Source organism: Solanum stenotomum, unplaced genomic scaffold (assembly GCF_019186545.1).
Source record: "Solanum stenotomum isolate F172 unplaced genomic scaffold, ASM1918654v1 scaffold35468, whole genome shotgun sequence".
Taxonomy (NCBI): domain Eukaryota; kingdom Viridiplantae; phylum Streptophyta; class Magnoliopsida; order Solanales; family Solanaceae; genus Solanum; species Solanum stenotomum.
This window is the reverse complement of record NW_026033462.1, coordinates 4,784-16,158: the sequence shown is the minus strand read 5'-3', so window position 1 is coordinate 16,158 and position 11,375 is coordinate 4,784. Positions and strand designations below refer to the sequence as shown.

The 11,375-nt window shown below is 36.5% G+C and overlaps 1 protein-coding gene across 1 annotated transcript; it reads left to right on the top strand.

Annotated features, from left to right (window-relative positions):
• Positions 1-2,046: 2,046 nt before the first annotated feature.
• Positions 2,047-7,152, top strand: LOC125852475 (protein EXECUTER 2, chloroplastic). The gene is made up of 10 exons (XM_049532196.1): positions 2,047-2,193; positions 2,322-2,387; positions 2,611-2,717; positions 2,792-2,873; positions 3,367-4,068; positions 4,385-4,508; positions 4,750-4,916; positions 4,996-5,070; positions 6,559-6,651; positions 6,772-7,152. Exons 1-10 carry the CDS (start codon positions 2,047-2,049, stop codon positions 6,871-6,873), a joined length of 1,665 nt encoding a protein of 554 aa, XP_049388153.1. The 3' UTR covers positions 6,874-7,152.
• The last annotated feature ends 4,223 nt before the right edge of the window (positions 7,153-11,375 follow it).

Genomic DNA, 11,375 nt, shown 5'->3' with positions numbered 1-11,375 from the left:
CCTCCCTAGACTCCACTTGTGGGATTTCACTGGGTATGTTGTTGTTATGTAGTTGACTCTATCTGGTTCTGGATTGAGGATATCTGTTGCAGTTTTGTCAGGCAGTGTTTTTTAACATCAGGTGGCTCTGTGGACCACTATAGATTTTCCTGAATCCATGTTAAATTCCTTTTCTTTTGGCTGTTGAACTTGAGAAACTGTATCTAATAATTGTTTTGAAATAACTGTATCTAATAATTATATAAGAATGGAAGCTTCAACATGTTAGTGGAATCTGAGAAGTCTATGATGTCGTTTCTCTGAATTCTGATACACATAGAATTATGTTTTTAATCAGTTATATGGTTCATAGTTTGTGGAGATGGACTTCACACTTGCTTGTTGCTAATTGGACATGCTTATAAAACAAAGAAAGAGGGTGAGTGGTGACCATAGAGAAATGAAGTAATTTGGCCGTCTTCATAGGAAGATAAGGAGGAGTTACGAAAGGTTTATGCTTTCTGTTCATAGCTTAGGAGATGTGAGTGGCGCTAATTGGTGCATCCTACCTTTCTAATTCATGTACACTCCATTGCATATGTCCCACACATTTGATGGAAGAATAAGGTAAAAGACTACTGGATTGGTCCCTTGTGCGTATACCCTTTGTGACAATCATAAATGCACAAGCCAGAAAGCGAGAAGACAAGTCTTTCTTTTTTTCCTAATTTATTAGCTAAAAGAAAGTCGTGGAGTTCTCTGATCCCTCACCTCATCATTTTGCTTTTGGAAATTTTATTCTTTCCTGTTGCTTGTGTTATTAAGAAGGAATCTAAAACTTACTAGCTATGATTGAATTTCACATTTATGATTTTGAAACCAGTATATCACCAAGGACAGAAATAAACTTCAATAGCTGATTGGTATGGAATTTGTACATTTTGGGCAGTTAGCTGTGTCCTATGTTTAAGTTGTTGACTAACCGATCTATCAAGGCCAAGAGTACCCTGAGGAGGTTGTCTCTTGTACTGTGAGGCATTCTTCCCTCTACACACTTAGTGTTGGTATCTCAACAGTTCATGCAAGAATTGACAGGAAGTCTTGTGCTAAAAAAACTGCCTCAAGGAGTAGAGAAGGGGATAGCAGATAACTACCCAAGGCTGTCGTATTCTTTCAATGTGGGACATGGGCAAAGGTCCTATAGTATGAACAACTCACAAAGAGGGATTCACAATTCCATATTCAAGATATTTGAATTATCAAGTCAAACCAGCTGCTTGACCATCCAATTCAGAAAAATCGCTACAATTGTGTAAAGGTGCCATTTTAGAAACTGGGCAGCAGAAAAAAATTTAGAAAGACTAATAGGGAGTTGACAGAGTTGATCTGCATACAAATTTTATAATGCAATGCATCTCTTTTTATGTCCCTAAAGAATGTATATCTTGCTGTACCACTCTCTAAAACCAAGTTTAGTGGTACAAATCAGCGTTGGCATGCCATTTCTTCATTATTTTCTTGTCCAGATGAAACTCCTCAGTTCTTATAAAAGAAGAAATACTTGTTTTTCAGGTGTTTCTAGGACTGGTAGACATATATGGTCTCCGTATTTTAATTTGCAATAACTGGAAATAGGTGGGTAGATGGGAAACTTACGAGTTGATTGTTACTTTATAACATCACAAATCAGTTCCCTAGTGAAGAATTTAGATACATTTTGATCCATTTGTCTAGTCTATTCCACTCGTATCTCCACCATGCACTGGTCCAAGAAACTCTTCTAGACAACCAAGAAAATGGTAAACACACGATCTTGTCTGATAGGTCGTCATATTCAATTGATATTTGACTTTCTTTTATGCTGCTTTTCCGTCATATAAGTGACCGCCAAATGCTTCCTCTTATATTATCATGAGCAGATCCTGTTTATTGATTATCTGAGAGCAATTTTAGTATGCTTCTTTTAAATTTTGAGAAGGTTCCCTATGGAACATGTGGTTCCAATGTAAAAGAAATTCAGATGGTTATATTTTTTTAGTTAAAAATGTCCCAGGAAGCTCTATTCCTATGAGTTCTAACTGGTTGTATGTTTTACAGTTTCAACTTGAAGAAGCTATAGAAAAGGAAGACTTTGAAGAAGCTGCAAAATTGAAAGCATCTATTGCAGAAGCTACATCGAAGGACTCAGTTGCTGAAATTATGTCCATGTTGAAGGTATTAATTGCAGTTAAAATAGCATTAAGTTCCCATTATCCACCGAATTTCTAACTGTCTCCACTGGACACTGGTCTTCATTTGCATCTGGATATTGACAATGATTTCTTTTCTCCTTCTGCCTCCAGAATGCAATAGATGAAGAGCGTTATCATGATGCTTCAAGATTGTGCCGAAGTACGGGAAGTGGCTTGGTAATACTTATCATCTAATGCTTAAATCTGTAGGCCCCTTAGTGGGCCTTGTTGTACAATGCATACAATTTTTTAAAATTTATTTATCATGTATCAAATCTGTGTTAGAGTCTTTTTATGTCTATATATGATAGAGTACCTTTTTACTTTAGAACCACCTATATAGTAATGTTAAGTTCATGACTGACCTTCCCTCACCTCTTATTTCACTTCAAAACTCCAGGTTGGTTGGTGGGTTGGCTATTCAAAAGATTCAGATGATCCATTTGGTAGACTAATACGTGTTACTCCAGGTGTGGGCAGATTTATCGGCAGAAGTTATACTCCAAAGTAAGAATACAAAGCTGGAAGTTAAAGCTGCTAGTCATTTTTTGATTTTTGATGAATTGAGTTGGTTATTTCAGACAGTTGGTCAAAGCCTCTCCTGGAACTCCACTGTTTGAGATTTTTGTTGTCAAAGATGGAAATAACACTTACAACGTGCAGGTGACGTGCAGCTGTGATTCATTTTTATCTTATTTTTTATCTTTTAACTTTGCTGGTGTGCACTATTTGTCTGTCACTGAGCTACCACGAAAATGAAGATTTCCTTTCAGATTTCTTGATATTTAAATCATCATGCTGACACACAGTCTCAAATGTATTTTTGTTATAAAGTGGGACAATGGGCAGATATCCACTTGTGCACCAAGTGATAGCTTGTTTTGTGTCATTATTACCAATCCACCGTGATAATCAGAACATTGTGCTAAAGGTTTCACTGTATGTTTCCAAGATGAGCTAACTCACTGTTACCTTATCCTAAATTCAAATCAGAAAAATATTGCTTTCAGTTACTAGTTATATTTAGGTGTATTCTGATAACTATCAGTGTCTTGCACTTCATCTAAATGTTGCTGCTGTTCAGGGTTGATTCTATATGTTATACTGTCCCCTTGACTGTGTTAATACTGCTTCTGATGTCTGTTACCCCTGCCAGGTGGTATTGTTGCAGCGACCCAAAGGAAGTGCAGCAAGTTCAAGTCCATCATCTAAGTCGAAGCCAATGAAGGGACCTTCATCTACTGAAATTGAGAACAGAGCTGTAATTGATGTTAAAGTAGATGAAGCTGAAGCAGAAAAAAACAATGAGAAGAGCATAGATTTTGAGGGAGCTGCTGAAGAGGGAATAAGAAGTGTGATAAATTTTCTTAAAGATAAAATACCTGATCTGAAAGTGAAAGTAATGAAAGTCAATATTACAGAAGAAATAACAGATGATGGTGATTCAGTGAAGCAATTTCTGGAAGAAGAAGATGAGAACACTATTTCCAGTGAGGAGACGGATGAAACAACTAGTGATTTGGATAACATGAATTCTGACCGAGTTACAGTAGGAGGAGATAGTGGCACAAGTGAAGAAGGAAAAACTGTAGATACCAAGCTTTTTGTAGGGGGTGTATTACATAATAAAGAAGACAATCCATTAAAGGACGAATTTGTTCGTTTCCCTGTTGAGATCAAAGATGTGGCAAAGGATTCCTTTGTGCTTCACATTCCTAAGAGACTCGGAGATCATGATGCTAAAGAAAATACTGCATCCAGCGTTAATGAGGCAGCTATTGCAGCTCAGAGTATCTCTGAACTAATGCCTCCTGATGTTGCCAAAGCATTTTGGAGTTCTGATAAAGCTTCTTCAAAAGTAGGCAAACATATTCCTCAGTATAATCATTACATTCTGCTTGTAGTTGTGGTTTGAGGATATCATCTCATGTCACAGTGAGTTCAGTAACAAAGTAAAATGATGGAAAATCAACCAGCTACCTCGTCATATGAAGAGAGTATCTGGGTCCTAATCGAGAAAAAGTTGTCAGGAGACTCATAGCCTATTTCAGATTGTTGCCGTTCTATGTTTCTCCTTCTAGTTTAAGATTTAGCTTTCGCGTTGTCAAGATTTTATTGCTTTGATAGTTTAGGTGTATTATCCCATTGATTCATTGAATGTACACTTGCTGTAGGTTTCTAGAGATGTTAAGGAGATGCTAAAGCTTGCAGTTAGTCAGGCACAGAAGCGATACAAATTATCTGAATACACAAGTTTTAGTCGAATAACCTCCCCTGGGGATTTAGATCCTTTTGAAGGTAAGACATTCCCCTGTGCCCACTTCTCTCTTTTGTAAACACAAATATAAACACCGTCATGTCCCGCACTAAAATATGTTTCCCCCCATACATGCTAGACCTCCATGTCAATATGTATTTGTATGCCTTTATCGCTTTGTTTGTCTCTTTAACATCAACTCCTAAACTAGGAGATAGAGACGAGGAGAGAGCTAGATATGTGGGACTTCATCAGTAATGTAGTTTTTTCTCTTAATTCTAGGTCTATATGTTGGTGCATTTGGACCTTATGGAACTGAGGTAGTGCAATTAAGGCGGAAATATGGTAACTGGAATGTAAATGATGCTGAGAAATCCTCGAATGTGGAGTTCTTTGAGTATGTTGAGGCAGTAAAGCTAACAGGGGATATCAATGTGCCTGCTGGCGAGGTTCGATTGTTTACTCTGAAGGTTGTTTTTTGTTTCTTTGTATGAAAGCCTAATGAGTTGTAAAGCTTTTGATTTTCAGGTGACGTTTCGAGCTAAAATAAGTAGAGGAAGTCGCTTGTCCAACAGGGGGATGTATCCAGACGAACTTGGTGTGGTAAGTAACAGTTGGTCAATAATTGCTTTTTTGAGTGACAGTTCTTATGTTGTGTGATTAGCTTGTTTTAGATTTCCCAGGTTGAGCAAAAATACCATAAGTATCTTCAACTGTCCCCCTTTTCATGCTATTTATTATTTGTTCCATGCTCTGATTGACTTAAACGGTTAAGAGATATTTCCTGAAATTTATAGTTGCTATTAATAGAAGATGTTGATTTTTTTTTTGTTTTTGTTTTTGAAAGAAGAGAATGTTTTAAGTTTCTGTGATCATAATTCTAAAAGATGACATTAATGGACTTCAGCATTGTTTTGAGAAATTGCTTTAGACCATCTAAATTTTAATATGTCAAAAGTTACTTCACTGCTATAGGCAGATGAAGCTACCAATCCAATATGTGCTACTTGGTGAGGATTCCTGATGGTTATGCTTTTACCCTCCGTTCAAAAGTGCTCGTGTCTCTTCATTTATTGATGTCAAAGTGGTCAATTTCAAATTGGTCATTAATCTTTTTGGTATGAAAGTTAGATACAATGAAAAATATTTCTGACGATAGGTGCCGTAAAAGGGGTTGCCTAGCACTTAAAGAGCTGGAGTAAGAATGACAGCCTTAGTAACCAAGAAAGATGATAGTAAGGGAATTCTGCATGGAGAAAAGAATTCAAGATTGATGAACTCTTGGATGAGAAAGAATTAGGACAAGGACTTGAAAAAGATGTGTGCAATCATGGAGTAGACAAAGAAGGTCACCCTGTGTGTTACAATGCATTTGGTGAGTTCACTCCANAGATGATAGTAAGGGAATTCTGCATGGAGAAAAGAATTCAAGATTGATGAACTCTTGGATGAGAAAGAATTAGGACAAGGACTTGAAAAAGATGTGTACAATCATGGAGTAGACAAAGAAGGTCACCCTGTGTGTTACAATGCATTTGATGAGTTCACTCCAAGATTTAAGATTTGAAAAGGTTAATAAAAAAGCATTATGGAAGCAGAATGGTGTCGAAAATTTCAGACATCTTAACATCTTTCCATCCGTCTAAGCCTTGGTGAATGGTGACCGTTACCTCTACTGGTATGATGTCACAGATTCTTTTTGCATTAATTGAGTGGCCTGGAGAGTGGAGACAAATATTACTACAATTACAACAACAACAACATACCTAGTGTAATCCCACAAGTGGAGTATGGGGTGGGTAGTGTGTACACTGTACAAAGACCTACCCTACCTTGGAAGGTAGAGAGACTGTTTCTGATATACATGGTTTGTTTATTTTGTGCCCATAAAGTATTAGTTGTTAACCATGATGCTGTATTACATTGATGAATGCAACTCTTCTTGGTGAGCCCTAGTTTTAGCATGACTTAGCATCAACTAATTTGGCTATATGGGAAGTCAGCTATGCATTGAGAATTAGAACAGTCAAATGATCCAGTTTAGATTGCTCCAGAATTACAGGTGTGACTCATCGTGTTTGTTTCTTCCAGCTTGCTGGTTACAAAGGTCAAGGAAGAATAGCTGAATATGGTTTCAAAAACCCAAGGTGGGTTGAGGGAGAGCTTCTACAACTCAATGGAAAGGTAATAAAACTGCTGGGAATTCTTGCTTACGTCTCTTTTGCCCTTATTTTCCATCTCACAGCTTGTTGAAAGGCGTAAGAGGTCCTGGTTTCTATTCATTTCTTTGTTAATTTTCCTTAGGGAATGGGACCACACCTCAAAGGTGCAGACCTTGGCTTTCTTTATGTCATTCCGGAGCACAGCTTTCTTGTACTCTTCAATCGCTTGAAACTACCAGAGTAAAGACACAAGTTGATTGTATGACTTTAAATCCAGTTGTGCGGTTAGGCTAGGAGAAGATCATATTCCTTCTTCCAACAGGTTATTTCCCTTTTGCCAGATAACTTTTGCAGTGTTTTTATCAGATAGGAATCAACCTGCAATGTGATCGAAAAAGCCAACCCTTTCCCCTCCCTTTTTGCCATAGTGAGTGTTTTGCTGTCCAATAATGATACATCCTTTCAGTTTTCATCATAAACACTAAAAACTTATATCTTGTAATGCATTTTTTTTTGTTAAGAGTGATGTGGATAATAGTATTCTGGGGGAGTTGAAATTCATATATATTAATGAGTTCCTCTTCTCTACTGTAGTAGAAAGTTGTTCACGTTAGCTAGCTGGAAGGCAGAATGGCGGTACACATCTTCTAGTGGCTTACTTTTTTTTCCGAGGCAATATAGGTAGCTTTGATCAAAAGAAGTCCCTTTTGTGCTTCCACTTTGTAGAAAGAAAACCTCTTGGATTGTTCTCTTCTTCTCCTCTCTCTCTCACATATACACACACATATGCACCTGTTGGGATCATCAACTCACTGATTCGAGGTCATCTTGATCAAAAGTTGACCGTGGTCAACCTAGAATTGCAAATGACATGTAAGAGAGACTTAAGAGAAAAGAATGTGATCCTTTGCTTAACTGCCATGATTACCCAGGGCCCAGGAATCACATGCATTAAGAGATCTTTTCAGTTTTTACTTCCTCTTCACACTGTATGTATGAGCTCATGTGACGATAGTTTTGAAGGATTCCATTTGGAGTAGAAAAATATTTTATGCACACACAAAAATCTGTCTTTGTTGCAACAAAGCCTAACATGAAAGAAACCTTAAATCTATATTTAAAACATGATGCTATCTCTAGCCTGAAGTATGTCTATATCCTCCGACAAAACTCTCTTTACCTTTGTTTGTTCGCGCCACAGCTGGACACTGCTACTGAAGTGCTAAGAAAGCAAGAGTGTAACAAGTTTCTGTCCTTTGCTTGATTAAAATAAGAAGAGGACTTTTTGTTCCTTCTAAATGTAATTGAAAAGGTTGAAATCAATTGAAGAAAGGGACTGGTAATGGTAAATAAATATCCATCAATTTTAAAGCATGTTAGCAATTTAAAACACTTTATGGACCCTCAAAGAGACGTGAGTATGCTAATGATTTTTTTATTTGGCCACTTATACCTACTCACACCTGCTACTATCTTTCACTTTGTTGTAGTCAACACACTCTGCAAGTCACAATCTTTAAGACTACTGAATCTGAAGAAAATACATCAAATTTAGGGTGATCTTTAGGTATTTCGTCTGTTTGAATCGACTGATTGTGAGTCAAACTTGTGGGTGTCAGTCATATCGTGGAACATAAAGAAAAGGAAAAACAGCTCAATCACCCACTACTTGTAAATATGACGACTAAACGATGTGAGTGTTGAGTTTTGGAAACCGTGTAAGATATTGCATGGTGTAAAGTATATTTTTTTCGTTTCAATTTATATGATATGGAGAACCGGGACGGGGGAGCTCCTTATAGCAAATTATTAGCATGAAACTTTATTAAAAATACCAAAAGAGATAAGGTGGGACAAACAAATGGCATGAGCTTTTTTGGCTTTTTTCTTGTTCAAATTTTGAAATAGTTCGTGAATAAAGAATCACAATTCACAGTTTATACTATAGTTTTAACAGTTCAATTCTATGTGTGATGGTTCTTCGGACATTCCGGGGTATTCCCATCATTTTCCATTGGCTTCATTCTCAGGAAATTCAACTGTCTCCAGTGTTGACACCTATTTCGTACCTCCGTCCGCGGCTGCCACGTCTTCTACATATGTTAATCTGCAAAGCTTCTCTACTGTTATGTGTCTCTGTTTGTTTCGTTGATTTATGTTTTGCTCGATGTTGTATTCAGCCTTAGTTGTTTTCTTCTGTTTTGCTGATTTATGTTTCTGGCGATGTTGAATTTTTAGGTCAAATTTTACGTTGATCGTCTCAGTTCTAAATAAGTGAGTTCCTTCAGACTACCAAGGGTAGTTCCGTAGTTTCACTCTTAAAATTTGTACCTGTCTTCTAATTAGAGTGCCACCTGGGCTCTGCAATTTCCATCTTTAATTTTCAACACATATGTATCTTCTCTGTTACAATTTTCCTCCTTCAAGTCCTTCTTGGGTGGCCGTGTGTCCATGGAAAAGGGTGCATCTCAAATCTTGCTATCTGCTTATTCTAAAGTGTTACCTTTATACTCCATGAAAAACACCTATAGAAATATTATGAAAATTGTTTATGTTGCGGTGGAATCTACGTGTTGCTGGTGAGTGTTTCCCCTGCTATATATTTGTCCTCTTCCTTTCCACATGTGTTTGTTATTCTAATTTTGTATATATTGGGGCCAGGGCATTGTGTGGAAATTTTCTGAATCTGGATTCTGGACATTGTGTGGAGGAAAATGAATTCCGCTCAATTTTGTAAACAAATAAATAAACATCTCATGTATGCTCTCTGTAAAGTTTTTACAGATTTAGCCGACCACCGAACCTCTAACTTGAGTAGTTAATTATGATTGCTAACTGCTTCATGGTTCTATATATGAGTCTACTTATGCTTCAAGGAGTATAAAATCAATGGTTTATGAGAACACGATGAAACATATTGAGTCTGAAGGTAGAGTGTTCTGAAAATCTAGAGACTAACACTTGCATCTGGGCTATGTTATTTGTTATCTTTTGATCACTGTTATTTGCTGAATTAATTGGATATAAACTGCAGGCTTTTGCTTATTTTGTGTGACTGCGAGTTCCATTTTCTGGTTCGTTCTGCTTTGGATAGTTGCATTTTTAGTACGGATGCAAATGCAACTTCATCTATTTATTTATAGTAGAGTGTCAAGGCTTTTTTATTTCTGCAGCTCTACAACTGATAAGTAATAGATTTGATATGTATTGACACAACTTTATTACCTTTGTATAATCACCCTTCTCATTTTTCATTTTTCTCTTCATGCTAACACAAACATGACAACTAAATTCTTTTACTTTCTTTTCCCAGAGAATGAAAGGCAACATGATTTGGTTGACTCATTTCAGAATCCAACTTCAACAACCTTGCAACTGCAACATTATTAATATCTGTATTTTCTCTTATGCAGCAAGCTTCCTGTATAACCAACCTTGCACAAAATGTATGTATTATATTGTTAAAATACAATCGTGCCTTCTTTAATTTCATGTCAATATAAAATTCGCCCGGGCACTCTCTCCCTAGTCATCATCATTCTAAATAAGTGGTGGTACCTCAGTCCGACGAAAACCATGAAAAACTGCCACGTAGGTCTTCCCTCGCCAGGGGTAATATAGGAATTTACTTTTAGTGTTATGTAAAAATATATGGTACTTAACTGTTTTACAGTTGCAATTTTTCATTTATATATTGGACATAAAAGCCCACCCATATTTCCCTCTTTTCTTTACATCAGCCGAAAAATGTGGGCCCTTGTTTCTGTCTTTTCCTCATTTTTTCAGTTTTCTTTTCACTATCCAACTTCCTTCAACAATTCTAATCTCTGACTAAGGCAACTTCCGTAAGTAAATAAATAAAAAATGAGGGCCCAAATTTTTTGTTTTAAAAAAAAAACAAAAAACAATTATTTGTCATCCTTTCCAAGTGCTATTGCAAATTTCTTCTTCCGGTTCTTTCCGCTGCTCTTTTGGTCACCCTTATGTTTAGTTCAGTTTCTTCTTTATAATTAATTCTGATTTCTTTAGATTTTGTGTTATCTTTTTTTTTTCTTCTGAATTTTCCTTGTGAACTTTGGGTCTTCTCTGACTCTTGTTCTACCTTTTTCTTTGTTGCTTTATTCTTAAAGGATTCCATAGATGGCTTTTCCATTGCTAGCCATTTCAATGTTTTGTATTTTGAAAGTAAAATATTTGAATTTGGGGTGTGTTTGGTATGAAGGAAAAAAATGTTTTCCAATTTTCTCATGTTTGGTTGGGTTAAATGTTTTGGAAAATGTTTTTCAAATCAACTCATTTTCCTTAAACTTCCCTTCAAAACTTAAGGAAAACATTTTCCAAACCTCTCTTCCAACTTCAAATTACAATTACTTTTTTGTTGAAAAAATCAATTTATTTTGTCCCTACCCTTAAACCAGCCCGCCAACCTACCACCCTCCCCCCCCCCAAAAAAAAATAATTTAAAACTTGTTTTTAGATTCAATGTTTTTACCCACCCTTACCCCTACCCCTACCTCTACTTCCACCCTCTCCCAAAAAAATATTAAAGATTATTTTTAAAAGATATTTCTAATTTCAATTTTTTATTTTTTACCCCTACCCACTACCCTCGCCCCCCTATCAATTTTTTTTTTATTGTTTTTAAGAAATATTTTCAATTTCAATTTTTTATTTTTTCACCCCTACACTCGATCCCCCCCTTCCAACCCACCCACCCCCTACTCGCCACCTCTACCCCAAAAAAAA

Coding starts and splice junctions, on each gene's coding strand:
- LOC125852475 (XM_049532196.1), top strand. CDS start 2,047: ATGAGTTCTAACTGGTTGTATGTTTTACAGTTTCAACTTGAAGAAGCT. Junction 2,194..2,321: donor AAATTATGTCCATGTTGAAG/GTATTAATTGCA, acceptor TTCTGCCTCCAG/AATGCAATAGATGAAGAGCG. Junction 4,069..4,384: donor CTGATAAAGCTTCTTCAAAA/GTAGGCAAACAT, acceptor CACTTGCTGTAG/GTTTCTAGAGATGTTAAGGA.